The sequence below is a fragment of the Cnephaeus nilssonii genome (genome assembly GCF_951640355.1).
Source record: "Cnephaeus nilssonii genome assembly, chromosome: 13".
In the NCBI taxonomy this organism is placed as follows: domain Eukaryota; kingdom Metazoa; phylum Chordata; class Mammalia; order Chiroptera; family Vespertilionidae; genus Cnephaeus; species Cnephaeus nilssonii.
Window position 1 is genome coordinate 30,536,920 of NC_137084.1, and position 18,294 is coordinate 30,555,213.

An 18,294-nucleotide genomic window follows, 5' to 3' on the forward strand; every position below is an offset into this window, starting at 1 on the left:
GCCTCCACGCCCCTAGCTGAGGCACCACTAGCAAACGTAAGGGAGGCAGCAGCTCCAGCTTCAGGGCGAGGAGCTCCAGGGCAGAGTGGCTGTGAAATACTCTTCTGGGAAACGCACGCAGCAGATGGCTTTAAGTGCCTACTCTACGCCGAGCTTCCCTCTGTGCTCTGGGGACAAAGCAATGACTGAGACAGACTAAAACCCCTGCCTTCATGAAGTTTACATCCAGGCCCAGAAAAAGACAAGCAAAATATCCCGGTGCAAAATAGAGTTTCTTGACTCTTTTTAAAACATGCTTTTATTGATTTCAAAGAGAGAAAGAGGGAGAGATAGACACATCAATGGTGAGAGAGAATCATGGATAGGCTGCCTCCTGCATGCCCCCTACTGGAGATCGAGCCCACAGCCCAGGCATGTGCCATGACTGGGAATAGAACCGTGACCTCCTGGTTCATGGGTCAACTCGACCACTGAGCCACACAGGCCAGGCTCAACTCTTTTTAAAATTACATTTTTATATAAAACTCACTGGAGTTCATGATTGATCACTGACACGCCCACCTACCGTATTTTCCGGCATATAAGACGACTTTTTAACCCAGGAAAATCTTCTATATGCCCAGTCGTCTTATACACTGGAAAATACGGTACTTCCCCAAAGGATTTGAGGTGAATTTAACAAAATTATATTACTAGTTGCAATAAAGACTTTGTTGATGGAAAGGGGCCCTCGATCACTGCCTTTGGGAGGGGCTGCCCTCTCAGGGACTTACCGCAGGACTTGTAGGGGCAGCAGCGGTCTGGGCTCCACACCTCCACCAGGGCAGTGCCCATGCCACACTGCACGTGGGGGCAGCGGAAGTTCTCACACACTGCACGGAGGGGAGGCAGGGGACACATCAGCCGCAGGCAACTTGGAGCGTGAATCCTCAGAAATGCAACATCAGCTAAGGAGGGAGTACCTCCAGCTTCTCCTTGGGTCCCCCCAATTTCCTCAGACACCTTCCTGGGCTGGAGTCCAGGGGAGAAGTCTGGGATCCCGGAGTGTCCCTGTAGAACTACCTTGGGAGGCCCTACTTCTGCTCCGGGAGGCATTACGATGTGGCAATGGCAGAACCTTAAGGTCACTCAACTGGGCCTCCGCCTCCGGATTCTGTGTCCCCCTGAGAGTAGCGATCATAGGGGAGCCAGTGACCAGGATAAGCTCCACCGACCAGAGCGGTTCCCTCTGGGGGAGAGCACACCCTTCCCACCAGTGGACATCACCACTTGCAGCCGCCCGAGCTGCTCTGCTTCAGCCACACTCCAGGCTCACACTCCCTTCCTACTGTTATTCAGGCTGGTCCCTCTCAGCAGAGGGTCCCTCGGCCACGCTCATGTATCGAGAGAGCAAGACAAGGAGTGAGGACATCTCTAGGATCAACTTTTTTGGTGGGGAGGAGAGGTACGAAGGTCAACGCTGAAGGGGAAAGACTGTAAGACTTGTCTGATTTCTAAAAAAATTATTGGCACAGGTAAGCATTGTCAACTGGTGTTTCACAAAAGTATGAAGCAGAGAGGAGGAAGGACATCATACAGCGTCCAAGGAATGGGTTACTTTCTGGTTGAAAGAGGAAACATATAAATGTCAGATGGAGGAAGGTGACCGTCCCCACCCTAATCCAGAGCCGACGTTCACACCAGTGACAGTGGCTCAGCCATGTGGTACATGTCTCCTGGTGGGATGTACTATGAAGCTCGTGCACGCTCCAGTTAGAAAACGTTTTAGTTGAACCCAAGTCTTAGGTCTTAACTTCAGGTTTATAGGAAGTGCACAGGACAGAGAAGCAAGAGGAACAGTCCTGAGAGGAAACACGTGGAGAAATCCAGACGGTGGGACGATCAGCAGGACCACAGCCAGGCCCTACAATTTAGTGTCACACAGAAAAAGGGACCGGTGCTAGATTAAAATATGTTTATGAGACATAACATTAATGTGTGGTCCTGGACTGGATCTTGGGTTGGATAAGCCAGGAGAATTGTGGACTGGGCATGAGATAACTGAAAAATTCTGTTAACGTGGAAAGGTGACGGTCACGTGTTCACAGCTGGGTAAAAAAGAGTATGTCCAGGTGGCGTCCTTTTGGTAGAGCACACACACATAAAGGCATAGAGAGTATCCCAAGGGTACGGATGGAAATGTTGACCATAGGATACCTGGGAGGCAGGAATATAGAATTTTCACTTGGATTTTGTACTTCCTACGAGGCAGATATAGGGCTTTTGTAATGAAAGCACAATGAAGACTGGGACAGGGTAACACCATCAGTGTCCTTGGGGGACGGGGGTGGGGGGGAGAGTCTGTGAAGGGCCCGGTGACACATACAGGACCCAGGAGCCCCTTCCGGCCATGGCCCACGTCCCGCCGGGACTCACCACACTGGTACAGAGGGCAGCAGAGCTCCGTGGTGTTGCTGTCCACAGTGAGCGCCTCCCCCTCCTGACACTCGGGGATCGGATCTGGACAGTCGCCACAGGCTGAGAGGGGAGAGGGGCCACTGCGGTCACAGGCAGCCCCCCTCGTGGGGAGGGGCCTTGGGAAAGGACAGGTGGCTAGGTGGGGACACTTTGAAAATCTAGGTGAGACGGGGCTAGATTAAGAGCAGTGGCTCATGGTCCCCCGTGGCCTGTTCTGGAGTCAGAACGCGGACGTTCTCCCTGTGTCCACCTAAGTCTTGCGCTGAGTGAGCACCGACTTCCTTGTGCTCAGTCACCTGCAGGGGATCGGTTTCCTCTCTCTCCTACACTTCTCTCTGGGCAGGGACCTCACCTTCTCCTGTGCCCACCCCACCCGATGACCCCCATCCTTTCCTCCCCGCCACCCAAGGAAGCCGTGGTGAGGAAGTGGTCTGATGGCTTGTCTACCCACTGCAGAAGTAGTAGGTGCAGCACGAATCCCCCAGGCGGCCGGTGATCAGGATCTGGTCCTGGCGGCAGCTGGGGATCACCTCGGCCTCACACTGGTCTGGGTCACACTCTGGGGGAAAAAACAGAATTGAGGCGCTGGGAACAGACCCTGCCTGGCCACACCGGGCCACCCGCCCTAATCTCCAGCCAGAACCCAATCCCCAAAGCTGTCCTTGCTCCCCTGTCCCAGCTGCAGGCTCCCGCCTCCCCCAGGTGGTCAGTATCCCATTCTCCCAGCCCCCGACCTCTCACCACAGCTGTAGCTGGGGCAGCAGGATTCCTCCTGGAAGTGGGTGATGAGTCGGTGGCCTGGGCGGCAGGTGGGGGCAAGGCCCTCACATAGGGTCTGGTTACACACTGGCCCGGGGGCCACAGGGCCTGTCACCTGGAGGCCAGGACTTGTCCCAGCCTCCAGCGCTGCCCAGAGCCTGGACACCTGGTCCCCATGACGCCTCCCAGCCCCCAGGTCCCTCGTTCCTAGAAGGAGCCTCTGAAGGTCACACAGACGGTGTGAGCAATAATAGTTAACATCCAACCCAATGGGCCGCGTGCCAGCGGCTGCTCTGGATCAGTATTAACTTCTGTAATTCTCACAACAGCACGGAAGGTGGGTACTATCAGCCTCCTGCTACGGAGAATCGGCTGAAGCACAGAGGATGTTAAATGATCTGCCAGGTGGTGGAGGAAGAGTCCACTGGCGGCCTGGCTCCAGAGCCTGTGCTGTTAAGCCCTGCCCACCCTAAGGTGTGGCTCCTGTCCCCCAGGCAGGGTTCTCCCCCTCCCCCCAACTTCCCCCTCCAAACACAAGACACTTTCACTTTCCCAGCCTTGCCCTATCCATCAGGGTCAGAGCTAGAGCCTTTTAACTGTCTTAGAGTCAAGGCCCAGGGAAGTGAACAGTGGGACTCACCACAAACAGCCCCCAGGCAGCACGGATCCTCCGTGGGCCGGAGCAGGGCCACCTCCCCAAAGCGGGGACAGGTCTCAGGGCGGGGGCCCGGGCAGTCCAGGTCCACTGGGACGATGGTGTCCTGAGCTTGGCACTGGTGTTGGCAGCATCCGCTGAGGGAGCTGTTCCAGGTCTCCCCCAGGGCCCGCGGCACCCCCGTGCTGTCCGTGCAGGCTGCAGAGGGAGTGTGGGGGGCATAGGAGACTCAGGAGAGTGGGGAGACCCAGACTGTCCCAGGTTAGACCCTCCCTGGGACAATGACCAGCCCAAAGCAGACCCAGAAGGATACAGGCCACGGGTGCAGGAGGGTGCAGGAGGGCCTAGGGCGAAGCCAGCTTGGAGGGTCCCACCCCGGGAGGGCAGGAACCTACCGCACTTCTCCTCAGGGATGCAGAGCGCCGAGTGGCGGCGGTGCAAGATGGTGCCCTCAGAGCAGACGCAGCCCTCGCCCAGCACCTGGCACTGCTCCGGGTCCAGCGGGCCCAGCATCCCATCCTGGCACGACTCGGGGGGCTCACAGGCCGCCACACAGGCCTGGTACGTGGAGTCGCTGGAGCACAGGAAGGCTGCAGGGACACAGGGGGCGTCAGTGAGCATCACCTGCAACTCAGCAGACGGTGCAAAGGGGTTTCACTGCCTCTTTCCTCTAGATCAGGAGTCAGCAAATGAAGTTTTACTGAAGCACAGCCACGTCCATTCATTTGCTACTGAATGTGGCCGCTGTGTACTATAAGGCAGAGCAGTGTTTGTGCAGAGGCCATACCCCACAAAAGCCTCAAATACTTATCTGTCCCTTCACGGAAAACATTGCCAATCCCTTGTTCTAGGTCAGTGTTTTCAAACTCTCTTGACTGTAAAAAGTAGATTTTACACTGTGGTCCAATAGAACAGTGGTCTGCCCTATCTGGTTTTGCTTAGTGGATAGAGCATCGGCCTCTGGACTGAAGGGTCCCAGGTTTGATTCCCGGCCAGGGCACATGCCTGGGTTGGGGGCCATCCCCAGTGGGGGGTATCCAGGAGGTAGCCGATCAATGATTCTCTCTCATCATTGATATTTCTATCTCTCTCTCCCTCTCCCTTCCTCTCTGAAATCAATAAAAATATATTTTTTTTTAAAAAAAGAAAGAAAGAATAGTGGTCCTCAAACCAGATAGCCAAAGAATCACCCAGGAATTTTTGAACTGCTATTACCGGGACCCAACCCCAGACCAATGTGGGGACCAAGCATCACTACTTTTTGACGTTCGCTGGGCAATTTCAAAGGGTAGCCCGAATTGAGAATCACTGATATATTGCAACGACAACAAAAAAACTTGTGCATGAGATAATACTTAATTTTTCTAGTATTTTCTATTCTATTGCATTTTTCAAATGCTGGCGCTGGCTCCAAAAGTTGATTTCATACCCACTGAGTTGAAATCCACAGTTTGAGAACCATACTCTGGGTGGCACTGTCTTTTCACTTATCTGTCACGTGAAAGGTGTGGTCTTCCTGTGAGCCACCTCCTGCCTGTCTGGGTGTGTTCCAACTACCTGAGGCCAGTCCACCCCTGCTGACCCCACCAGGGCTGTCAGGAGCCAAGAGTCAATGACAAATTAATTCTAACATTATTTCAGTAAGCTAATGAAACAGAACCTCATGGAAAACTGGTCCTCACCATAGGCCTACTTCCTCATGCCTAAGGACAAAGCATTCTTCGCATAACTACCCTCTAACCACCACACCTGCCCTCCAACCATCACATCCTTTATCTATAAGTCAGCACCCCTCACGACCCTAGTCAATTACCTAAACCCACATGACCCGCTCAGCCCCCATCCCTCCTAGACATCTCCCCTTCTAGAAACCACCTGCACCCACGGCTACTTCCTCATACCCCCTTCCCTGCCTGCAGCCCCTGCTGGCAAGCACTGATAGGTCCACAGTTCACTCCCCGCGCCCCACCTCCCACTCCCTGACTTGGATATAAGGCACCGCTGTAAGAATAAAAATTTGAGGCTTGATCAGAACCCATTTGTCTTGCCTCCATTCTTCGCGTCCCTTGTTTGTCTAGTTCTCTTAGGTTCGTCTCTGGTGTCTGCGTTGTTGCCCCGCGGGTCGGGGCAAAGATGGCGCCCAACGTGGTCTAGAGACCCTCCGACGGGAACATCCACTGAAAAGGCCTGGCCAGGCGACCCTTCGGATTGCATTCCCCCTGATCTCGCACCTTCGGATTGCATTCCCCCCTAGATCGCCGCGCACCCGCCGCGACTCAGATCGGAGTGAGGTAAGTGGATAATTTTACAAACAAGCATTTTCGGACATTTCACCCCTCTTTGCTCGGCTGTTATTATTGGCTTTTCGGGTCAATTCCTCTAGCCCACTAATAAGCAGTCACCTCACCGTACTGGGGAAGAGTGAAGGGTACCCAGTCTCGGTAGTGACAACTCTGAATCACCTGGCCTAGTATCCCTGCTTGATTTCTCTGTCGTGAATTCCTCACTGAGTAGATTTGCTCTCCAAACCTTGAGCTTGCTATGAACGAAAGGTCGTCCACCTCATAGACTCAACCACGAGGAGTTCACCTCCCCTGTCCCTGCGGGACGGGGGCATCAGGGTTCTTCCTCGTCTATGAGGGTCCGAGTAGGCGGGTTATACCTACCGACTGTTTCACGCAAGCAAGGGAGTAAAGAGCAATATTGAAAGGAGAGAGTTCCGCTTTGATTTCACAGTAGGCGAGAAAAGTCAGGCTGACCTGGCGCGGGGTTTATACAGCCCGGAGGCTTACGTGGGAGAGGATAAGTACCTAGAAAGCCATCCAGCCGACCAGGAATGGGGCATTCACTGAGTAGTCATGAAATGTTCCTTGATAGCCTCAAGAAATCCCTCAGGACGCGAGGAGTAAGGGTTAAAAATAAGGATCCCAAAAAGTTTTTTGACTTTATCCATGATACCCTTCCCTGGTTCCCCCTAGAAGGAACCATCAATCATAGACGATGGGCTAGAGTAGGAGATGCTTTACAAGATTTTTATCGAGCCTTTGGCCCTGAAAAGATTCCTGACATGCTGAAAATCCACTCACATGGCCCTGATGTTCAGGAAGTTATTAAAACGGGGGAGGAAATTCTTAAAGAAAACTCCCGCCCCCCTTCCACATGCCCTTCGGTTATTATTAACCTCCCTGAAGAACCCCCAGACCATTACTGAATCTTCCCCCTAAGAAAGAAGGAGGTGGGGGAAGGGAGACGTGGCGATCCAATATGGACGCCACTCCCCAAGACAGCCAATTTGAAAGGCCTCATCTTTGTCATCTTTATTTATTTTCCAGCTAATGACTTAAAGCTTTTACAAATTCATAAATGCATCCGGGATTTCTGTGCACATGCAAGGAAAAAGGCCAGTTTAAAAACGAGTGCGCATAGTTTTGAGCTGGACTTGACCTTTTTCTGTGTACAGAATAAAAACCCGAGACTATTTTGGCCTTAAAAATGGCGAAGATGAACCGGGGAAAGAATGGAAATTTAAAAGAACTTGGAAGTTTACTAAATCAAATGATAAATTTAAATTATCTAAATGTATTGAAATTAATAATACTGAAATGTTGATCTGAGTATGCCTAGTATGAAGTCTAGATGATAGAAGTTAATCTATTAATTGAATATGCCTTATATTTTATTTGAAATGTATCCTTAAAAATGTAAAAGTATTATTGATTTGAGAAATGCTAAGTATTTAATTTTGCTACCTAGGATTTAAAGCTCTGAAAGTTTAAGGTCTCTTTACTCTCCATTAAAAGGTTTTAAAGCTACACCCTTTTTTTATGGAGGGAGGGGTGGACACGCCCTTCCCCTAGCATGCAGGTAGGCTGGTTCCCCCCAGCAGCCATCTTAGAAGAATGTTAATTTGCATTTCAATGGCTACACCTTTTGCTAGCCGACCTTCCCAGAAAAGGTCAAGTGGCTAGGCCAAACCCAGCCAGAAAAAAAAACATGATTTAAAGTTAACTATTAGATTTTAAAATTTATTCTTAAAAATATAAAGGGTTATTAATAAAGAACTGCTAAATATTTGACTTACAAACTCTGGAAGTTTAAGGTTCAGATTGAATTGTAAGAAATTATAGAATTGTGGTAACTAAATGCCTAGAGTATAGCAACTTAATTTTTGAGAAAATAAAATGTGTTTTCTCTTAAATAATTAGGAATTCAAAACATGTTACTTCTTGGTCTGATTTAAAAAAGAGAATTAATTCTGCGATATAGTTTAAATTTAATTGATATTCTTTAAGATAATTTAAGTATATAATCTTTAAATCATATATATACATATATATATATATTATATGTTTGGCCTTTCCAAGGTATTTCAAGGTTTTGAGAATAGCTTTTAAGACATTTCACAGGCCCTTAAATGTATTTCAAAAGTCTATTCTCTCTTCATGGAAAGCTTTATAAAATAATGAAAGTTTTTGCCTGTAAGAAGGGCAAAAACAATATATTTAAATATAGCCAACATTTTCAACAGCAGTAGAATTTCTAAAAAGACAAAAGCCTCAAGCAGCCTGCATTTTTGGATCGGCTGGAGGTGGGACAGTGTTCATACTTTTGGATCAGACCAATAAAATATCAAACCTATAAGTTTTACTGAATAGGTTTCTTTGCTTTTTAAATTAAAGATATCTACTTAAGTTACTTTATAAATTGGATTTTTAAAATATAATCAATGTCTCATATAAATTAAGTTACATGAGAAGCCAATGTTTTTATAAGTAATTGAATCCTGACTCATAGCCGCCAGCATTCTTAATTAAGCTAGAGGCGGGGCAACATTTGCCGCTTGTGAGGCAGCCGCCATCTTGCCTGCCTCTCTGGCCACGTGGTTACTGCCCACCATCTTGTAATAACAAAGGCCAGTCCCCTTCCTTTAAATAAGCCAATGTCTTTGTAAGCAATTTAAATAAGTTTTCTAAAAAGGGTTACTGAAGGCTTCCCATGATTCCTCTGTATATTCAAATAAGCCTAAGAGGATACTTTAAAAATATAATTATAAATTTATAAAAAAGAAATTTTAAGATTTTAAATTCTATTTCACTAACATTTACAGTATAAACTGAAAATTGTTATTAAAATGTTAAATCTGAAAGTAAATTAGTAGTCAGCCTTACTGTAAGAATACTTGTAATATAGCTAGCTAGTCGCCTGAGGCTTGCCTTTCAAGCTGTAACCATACAGGTTGCTTGTTGTAAAAAGAAAGACAAAGATCCTTAAATGAAACTCTCTATAGCCTGCAGATTATTTTGGGAGAAAATAGAGTTTTCCTTCAAACATCAGAGATTGTAATTGATAATCAATGCATCAGACCTCAGAAGGTGTAGATAAGAAAAGATTAAATGACTTTTAGAAATTATTCAGAGATTTTAAGTGGTTAAAACCTTTTCTATACAGAAATTGATAGCCAGTTTGAGATTGAATTGCCATGGCCTAGAACAAAGAATATTCTTACATGATACTTTAAAATTTCATTATAATTTTTGATATATTACAACAGCACATTGTACAATTATCCCAAACTTACAAACTAATTCTTTGAATGTTTGGCAGCAATTTAAAAAGGACATGAAAGAATTTAATCCCTTCCACGGTGTGGAAGGCCCCCTGGGAAAGCATTTGAGCATTCTATATTGACCCTTCTTGCTCTTTTTGCCAAGAGGGACCCTCTTCTCACAATCCAATTGCCCACAGCTGTTGCCTGAGTTTTCAGTTCATGCTGAGGTTGAAGCCTTATAATGGCTGGTACCATGAATCTGTCTCTGGCACAATGGCGTGAGCTGGGCCCTCCATGGAAAAACCTGGGTACCCCAAGATCTGTGATCAATGCCAGGGCCCCACCAGCAGGCGAGGGGATCCCAAGGCAGGTGCTGGGCATGGAGGCCATAGGGGCATAGGCTACCAAGGAGACAGAACTGAACCTCACATCACCCTGCTTGGCCCCGGAGGATGGCTGGTTAGTCAAAGACGGGTAAGATTCCTCAAGGGAGGAACAACCTAAGACAGGCACAGTCGCAGAGGGGCCATCAGGAGAGAACTTGGGGGTCAACAGAGGTGGGGCACAGAACCTCACCCCCCCAACATTGCAGGGGTTTGAACACTCGCCCCTTCTGAAGGAGGTCTCCTGCCCCATGGCTGCTTCGCGCTTCCCATGCCAGCTCAAATCGGGACCCAGGCAACGTACAGAGACTTGGCCCAGCTTGGATTGAGACCCAGGCAACAGAGAGTTGGCTGATGGCAGCTGCCCTATATGTAAATCCAGGAATGTTCAGGGCTTTCTCAAGGATGCAAAATAATCCTTTCCATTAATATTTACAGGGTAAACTAAGATTGTTGTTATTTAATGAGTATTAAATTTGACAGTAAAATAGTCAAGTTTTCAGATTAATTTAAATTGGCTAATTGAAAATAAGTAAATATTCAAGAAAATGTAATTGTACAAAAGCTGTTCCTAAAGTATTAACCAAAATTTCTATTGATAGTTCATTTCATGGTAAAATTACTTAACATGCAATGAACCTAAAGCAGTCATATTTTGTGCAAAAATTAAAATTTAAAGTTATCAAGACTGCATTATAAAAATCTTCCAAAGCCTCCTAAAAATTAAATAAAAAAGGGGGATAGTGGAAAAATACCATGTAAGAAAAAATATCCTGTAAGTAAATTACATCTAGAAAAAATTTTTTACTTTGAAAATTAATTTTCATACAGGACACCCATGAAAAACATATATGGTGTCAAAATAAGCCAAAGGAAAATTGTTTGGGCGAAAAATAAAGGATCCCAAGTAAAATTTATAGAAAAGATTCCTCTATTAACCTTTGGTCGAGAATGTGTTTGTATATTTTCAGAAAACAACTCCTAGACCATGTGGATTCCTGCAACAGAGAGGAATTAACAGGAATGCTCCAGCCATGAAGACATTTGGCCCTTGGGCATTTAGAAAAATAACCGACCTCGTAAAACAGCAAATAGATTCAGCTTTAGCAAAACCCATTCAGATTCATTATCAATGCCTGGAAATGGCCGATAGGTGGGGCTCGGTTTACCAAGAGCGAGAAAACCTCCAGACCCAGACTCGCTCCTTCCCTACGGGGACAGCATCTTAACCAGAGGGATGCTTACCTACGCTCTAGCCAGAGCCAGAGGTATGGGTATCAAACCGAGTGCAGAGCAAAGCATTGCAAGGGAAGATCGGGACATTTTTTCCAACCTCCTCTGGATTTCCCTGAGAGTACACCTGGTTTGCATAGAGGTTGACATCAATAAAAATAATGGCTCTGCCTCTCCTCCCCAAAAGATGTCAAGAGCCACACACGGTGGGCATACAAAGCCCACGGGAGGAACCAGGTCAATGTCTCCCCGGTTGGTTAAGGCCCACTCCCTTCTCTTAAACAGAGAGGGAGGAGATGTCAGGAGCCAAGAGTCAATGACAAATTAATTCTAACATTATTTCAGTAAGCTAATGAAACAGAACCTCATGGAAAACTGGTCCTCACCATAGGCCTACTTCCTCATGCCTAAGGACAAAGCATTCTTCGCATAACTACCCTCTAACCACCACACCTGCCCTCCAACCATCACATCCTTTATCTATAAGTCAGCACCCCTCACGACCCTAGTCAATTACCTAAACCCACATGACCCGCTCAGCCCCCATCCCTCCTAGACATCTCCCCTTCTAGAAACCACCTGCACCCACGGCTACTTCCTCATACCCCCTTCCCTGCCTGCAGCCCCTGCTGGCAAGCACTGATAGGTCCACAGTTCACTCCCCGCGCCCCACCTCCCACTCCCTGACTTGGATATAAGGCACCGCTGTAAGAATAAAAATTTGAGGCTTGATCAGAACCCATTTGTCTTGCCTCCATTCTTCGCGTCCCTTGTTTGTCTAGTTCTCTTAGGTTCGTCTCTGGTGTCTGCGTTGTTGCCCCGCGGGTCGGGGCACAGGGCAAAGCTAACGGGGGTGGGACAGTGTGGGTCCCAATTCTCTTTAAGGAAGGAGGGGAGAGACTGAGAGAAGAGAAAGATGACCAACAGTGAAGAGAAAGGAGCGAATATGTGCTGGACATAACCAGGTGACGGGCTAGTGTGAAGCCCTCTGAACACAGTATCTCATGCCTTCTTCAAACCAGCCCTAGAGGGAGCTATTATTCCTGTCCCCATTGTACAGATGAGACTCAGAGAAATAAAATAATAAATAAATAAGATTTACTTGACTTGGTAATATAAGTTAGAACAAAAATAAATTTGTTAATTCATTAAAATATGCATAGATTTATTTATAAAGTATATAGACATTTATTAATTAATGCAATGGAATGAATGAATAATTAAATCTGGAAAGCCTCGACTTGGACTCAGGTCTGTAAAAGTATTTCCCGCTCTAACTGTGGGAGCAAAGGAGCCATGGAGGAGATGCCTGCCCGCCCCCTGCCCCCGGCCACCAACTCACGGCAGTAGTCAGAGCGCCGCCACTCGATGCACACGTGGAACTTGTGGCACATAGCCACGTACACGGTCAGTGCCACGCAGGGCTGCTGCACGTACTTGGTGTCCCGGATCCACAGCTCACAGAACGACTCTGGAGAGACCTGGGCACATGTATCAGGCAGTGCTGCCTCCCTGGATTCCCCACATCCCAGGGCCCAGCGCTCCCTAGCCCTGCCTGTGGGCAACAACGAGCCTCTGCAGACGCCCAATCTGGTCCCAAACAAGACCTCTGGGGAGCTCACCCAGGTCTGCCCCTCCCTGCCCTGGCCATTCCCAGCCAAGGCGGTCCTCCCACCCTGAACCCAGTTGGCACATACAAAGCTGTGGCAGGCGCTGAAGGTGCGGTTGGACACCATGCGAATGCAGGGGGAGCAGTCAGCCGTGGCACAGCTGTCTGGGCGGAAGCGGGTCTGGCCCACGGAGGTCAGGGAACTGGGCACCTGCCAGCTGTCCAGAAAGGGAGCAGGGTCCTCGTCCTCACCCACCACAGAACCATCCTCCAGGGTGAGGTCATTGTCTGCGTCCCCATCACAGATACCTGAAGGGGGCGGAATTATCCAACAGCCACAATAATCACCACACTCCCAGGTCCTCAGCTGTCACTTTGCATATTCCTCAGAACAAGTCTTTGAGGCTGCTATTAGTATTATCCCATTTTATAGGTGAGGAAAATGAAGCCCAGAGAAGCTAAGAAACCTGCTGTGTAAGAAAATACCTTTGTTCTAAATACATGCCCAAGTATTTAGGGATACAAAAATATTTTCAAATGGTGCAGGAAAAAAAATGCATATATATAAATTGCATATGCACAGAAAAGTGCATTGATACAAATGCATACACACACACACACAGTATATCTCTACCTCTATCTCTATCTCTACCTCTATCTCTATCTCTATCTTAATATACACAGAGAGAAGCAAATGGGGCAAAATGTGAATACTTAGTAAATCTGAGTAAATAGTACTTAGGAGTTCCTTATACTATTTTTGTAACCTTGAAGTTTGACATTATATGGAAATTAAAAGTTACTTCAAAAATGTCTGCTTTAACAGAGATGGCTAGCTAGTTATCACACCTGTTTCCTTTACTGCCTGGGCAATCCATTAGCCTATTTTTCCCAGGCTCCCTTGCAGTTGGTGAGACCATGTGACTGAGTCACTGGCTTAGTCAGTGAAACCCAAGTGAAGGTGATGGGCACCACGTCCAGACCTGGTCCATAAACATTTCCCAACTCTTTCCTTCTGCGGAGTTGGAAGCTCATGTTGAAATGGCAGCGCCACAAGATGGGAGGAACCTCCATTTGGGAATTTATGTGTGCAAGAAACAAACTGTTGTGTTAAGGCACTGAGTGAGGGAGGGGACTGAAGTTTATCTGTCATAACTTCTAGCATGGCCTTAACTTCCAGCTTCTCTCTCATACTCTGGGTGTCAGACACACACTTCCCTGCCCTTGACTTTGCTCAGGCTGCTCCCTCTGCCTGAAATACTTCCTTCAAGGACCCCTTTAATGAACCGTCCATGACCTTCCCAATTCTGTGTAACAGGCTTTGGTCTTGCTCTGTGAGCACAAAGACTCATTTTCCTTTAGATTCTCAGAATTTCCCCACATGCCTAACCGAGTGGCCATGATACCAAGTGTTAGTTTGGATAACTTAGAGATAAATTAGCTGTCTTCTGCTCTGACACTTCCAGCCACCAGCTTTGTGAATATAAAGCGTCATTTAATAAAATTTTATCAATGGTCCCAAAGGTCACAATTTTGGTCTTGGCATTGAGTCACTGAAGGGTGTCACAAAGGGACCCTACGGAGGAGTTGGCCCGCCCAATTATCGCTGACCACAGCACTCTGCCGGGTGTGAACAGTAGAACAGGTGAGAAAAGGGTGATGGTGGTGGTGGTGCTGGCGGTACTGATGTGTGCAAGGAGAGATGCTTGTATCAGTAAAAACAGGAGTTTCATCAAACAGGAGGTTTGTCTTTTTTGCCTCCTGTTCTGCCCCCAGTGACTGGCACCTGGTAACTATATGTTGCACAAATGAAAGAATAATCAGGAAGCAGACTTACATGTGTTAGTCCAAGTGTAGAGGGCATTTTGAATACAGAGGTGTGAGTGTGAATGAACAAAACGGGAGCAGACTTACGAATGGAGGCCATAAGTATGTATGTGTATAAGTATCCCTATGTCATCCATCACCATAATCAGGGCAGTCTGTCATGGAGTCCTCTGCCCCTTCAAAGAGTAGCAGTCCATACTTGGATTCCTCCTGAATCCAAGTTTGCTTATCAAAATACACTGGTTTCTTAGGGCATGTGCTAAGGGCAGTCATGCTGTGGTCTAAGAACACTAGTTCTATGTGTTTGGCAGCTCTGCTGTGTGATCTTAAGCAAGCCACTTAACCTCTCTGAGCCCCCTTTCTTCTTTAATTCAATGACCACCGCTCAGGGCTATTGTGTGGATGACCTGGAATAAGTGCGATCGGAGCGTGGAAGTGCTTTGTGAAGTGCTCAGGCATATGCAGGCTGGAAGGATTATCTGGTATTAGGGAGCCACCAGGGAAGCTGACAGACAATCCTGCCTGAAGCAACAACTGGCCGAGGCCAGAGCCCCGAGCCATCTCCCTGCTGGCAGTTTCAGTTCCAGAATAGAAGACATGAGGGACATTGGGTCTCTGCCTGACAGCTCTCCTGATCCCCACTCTGGCCTGACACTCTGCCCCAGCTTTCCCTGGTACGGGGGAACCTGTGTCTGGGGGGCAGGGGTGGACCCAGGAAGCATCCCCCTGCCCCCAGCTGGGTCCCACCTCACCGCACAGGCCACGGCCCTGGGCCTCGCTGGCTTTGCTGGCCTCCAGGATCATGAGTCCTGAGCTGTGGAGCCACTGGATCAGGATGTGTGACGGCGTCCGGATTACATACATGTGGCCTGTGTCCTCAATTCTGAACCCATACCTGCTCACGGGGGGCGACACAGGCTGCAAGTCCACTGTCACCTTAAAGGGGGGAGGGGTTGTACTGAATGTGAGCACAGCTTGTTCATCCGTACGTCCATCCATCCATCCATCCATCCATCCATCCATCCATCCATTCGTCCATCCATCCATCCATCCATCCATCCATCCATCCATCCATTCGTCCATCCATCCATCCATCCATCCATCCATCCATCCATCCATCCATCCATTCGTCCATCCATCCATCCATCCATCCATTCGTCCATCCATCCATCCATCCATCCATCCATCCATCCATCCATTCGTCCATCCATCCATCCGTCCATTCGTCCATCCATCCATCCATCCATCCATCCATCCATCCATCCATCCAATTATCCAACCAACAGTTATGAAGCACCCTCTATGTGACAGGCTGTTTCAGGCACCGGCAGCCAAGACCCAGTCCAAGGTGCATAGAAGAGTCCGTAAAAGTTTGATAAGCACACAACAATGAAGCAAGATGTGCAACATCTGGAAGCAGGCTACATCTCTATGCGCAAATTAGCACAAATTCTGGGTCCCTCTAATCGTTCTCTTCTTTCCTGCTTCCGCTCAGATAATTTCTTCTGGGAGATCTTCCCCAAATCCCCAGCCTCTAGGTCGGGCACTCCTCTCTGGGGTCTCCCCATCTCTGTGCTGACCACTAAGAAAGACAGAATCCCTCAGAGCAAAAGTGCAGAAGTCAGATAGTTTAACCACAGTCATTGAAGGCCACTGTTTCTTGCCACTCTGACTTCCTCTCCGTCACAGTATTCCTCCCGGTACTCTTCCTTGCTTGACAGTACGGTGGCCAAAGTATTCTAATTAAAACCCCTTCCAAATATACTTAATTTTGCATTGTTTTTCTTAAAATTGTCCTTCCCTACCCCAGTTCCCAATCATGAATAAGCCTCAGGCCCCTCCACCCCTGGATGCCCTGGCCCTCCACTGAATGCTGCCCAGCCCCAGAGGACCGGCTCTTTGATGCACTCACCTTCCGGTTGAAGCGATCAATGGTGACCTGATGGGCCAGGTGAGTCACATTCAGCATCACCAGACAAAAAGGGGGCCAGTTCAGGTGCCCCTGCAGAGACATCCCAGCCCCCATCAACCCATCAACTTGGAGCCCAGTCCTGCCTCTTATCCTGGTGAGCAAGTGTGAGCACACTCTGCCCCCATCCTTGACTCCCTTCCCAGCAACATGCCAGAGGCATCCTTGGGGCTGTGCAACGGTGCAGAATCCCATAGAACATTTTTGGCTCTACCTGACCTCATGCAAGCTCAGCCACAACTAACAAACGAAGAACCCTGCCTCCTCCACCTGGCTCATGGGGCATCCTAGGTGGGGATTCCCTGCAGCTGGCACCCTTGACCAGGCCACATCCCCGGAAAGGCATCCCAGGTCCTATGCACATGCCTAGGAAGCTGGGACAAGCTGGGGATGGCACAGGCCCCGGGAAAGGCCAGGAGGTGGCAGACTCCACTGACTCTTGCCCCACGCGCCCATTTCAGGGGACCCCTGGGAGACAGACGGAGCTTCCGCATCTGTCCTCACTGCCTCAAAACCCAACTCACTGCCAATCCCCCTCCAGGCCTAGTCATAGCCCCAGTGCGGGCAGAAAGAAGAGGGCGGTCACCAGGTTGGCGCTTTTGCAGTCCAGGACGTGGACGGTGACCATTTCGTCTGGGCTCTGGCTGAGGGTGTAGATGGCCTCCTTGAAGAGGGCTGCATGGCTCCCATCAAAGGTCACAAAGCTCAGATCGGGGAAGATGGAGCATCGGCCTGCGGGAAGGCAGCGGACAAGAAGAATAAACAGGTTCAAGGCCAAGGCTGCGTAGGAACACGGAGCCGGTGCCTGGGCCCTTTCCTGGGCGATGCCGAGGCCCCGGGGGCTGGAGGGTGACACAGAGATCAGAGGTTGCAAGGGTAGGAAATCTGCCAGGTCAAGGGTCACACTGAGACAAGAGGTCCCACGGGAGGTCATATTCAGGTCAGGGTTACCCTAAGGCTGGGAAGCACCAGGTCAGAGGTAGAAATCAGGCTGGAGCAGAGGTACAGGAGGACACAGTACGAGGACAGGGGAGGCTCCAGTGAACCCCAGGACTCACAGGCACATTCCCAGAGGGGGCAGCAGCGGTCCCCGCCCACTCTCACTGAGAGGCCCAGGACCCCACAGTGAAGGGGTGCAGCACCCTGGGGACAGTGCTGAGTCAGGTTCAGCCGGATCAGCTGGCCCTCCAGGCAGATGTGGCGGACGCAGTCCTCCTCTGCAATTGGCTGGGCACAGGGTGAAGGGACGTGTGAGTGTCCACGCTAGAAGCCACAGCCATTCACCCCGAGCCTACCCAGCCTGAAGCCACGAGGGCCCGGAATCCTTTCAGATGCAGGTTCTAGCAGGAAGAGACCCTGAGGTAAACCTACCAGGGAATGGAGCCCTCACTCTCCATCTACCCAACCCATCGGGGACCTGGGGCTGGACTGCGCATGAGATTGAGGGTCGGAGGACTGACTCCCCGAGATCTCTGCATACCTGCCTGGTCTGTGCTGAGATCCCCAGGTACGCAGATGTGCAGACACACTAGCTCAGACTCACAGAAGCCCAAGCACCCCTCCCACACACATTCTTTCTTTCTATCTATCTATCTATCTATCTATCTATCTATCGACAAATGCAGTCTCTCAGCATCATGTATCACACACACAGATACCTGAGTGCTCAGAGTCTTACACACATGAACACAAACCAGTGCACATAGTCCCATGCAGGCACCCAGACACAAACATGCACACTGACATACCCATGTTGTCACACTCTGGACATCACATCAAGCCATCCAATTAGCCCCTGGGGCCCCAGTGGGGCACAGTATGACCCTGCTATGGTATCAGGGGCCCAGAGGAGCC

The 18,294-nt window shown here is 49.0% G+C and overlaps 1 protein-coding gene across 1 annotated transcript in view; it reads right to left on the reverse strand.

Moving 5' to 3' along the window:
- The window catches only part of OTOG (otogelin), a gene marked incomplete at both ends in the record, with an annotated part of 80,508 nt that overhangs the window by 6,421 nt on the left and 55,793 nt on the right, over positions 1-18,294 (reverse strand). Inside the window, 12 exons of the mRNA XM_079788140.1 lie at positions 774-872; positions 2,416-2,517; positions 2,909-3,016; positions 3,199-3,303; positions 3,857-4,069; positions 4,267-4,461; positions 12,378-12,516; positions 12,733-12,953; positions 15,224-15,407; positions 16,384-16,473; positions 17,027-17,172; positions 17,499-17,667. Coding sequence (XP_079644266.1) covers positions 774-872; positions 2,416-2,517; positions 2,909-3,016; positions 3,199-3,303; positions 3,857-4,069; positions 4,267-4,461; positions 12,378-12,516; positions 12,733-12,953; positions 15,224-15,407; positions 16,384-16,473; positions 17,027-17,172; positions 17,499-17,667 — 1,771 coding nt within the window. The remainder of the gene's footprint in view (positions 1-773; positions 873-2,415; positions 2,518-2,908; positions 3,017-3,198; positions 3,304-3,856; positions 4,070-4,266; positions 4,462-12,377; positions 12,517-12,732; positions 12,954-15,223; positions 15,408-16,383; positions 16,474-17,026; positions 17,173-17,498; positions 17,668-18,294) is intronic.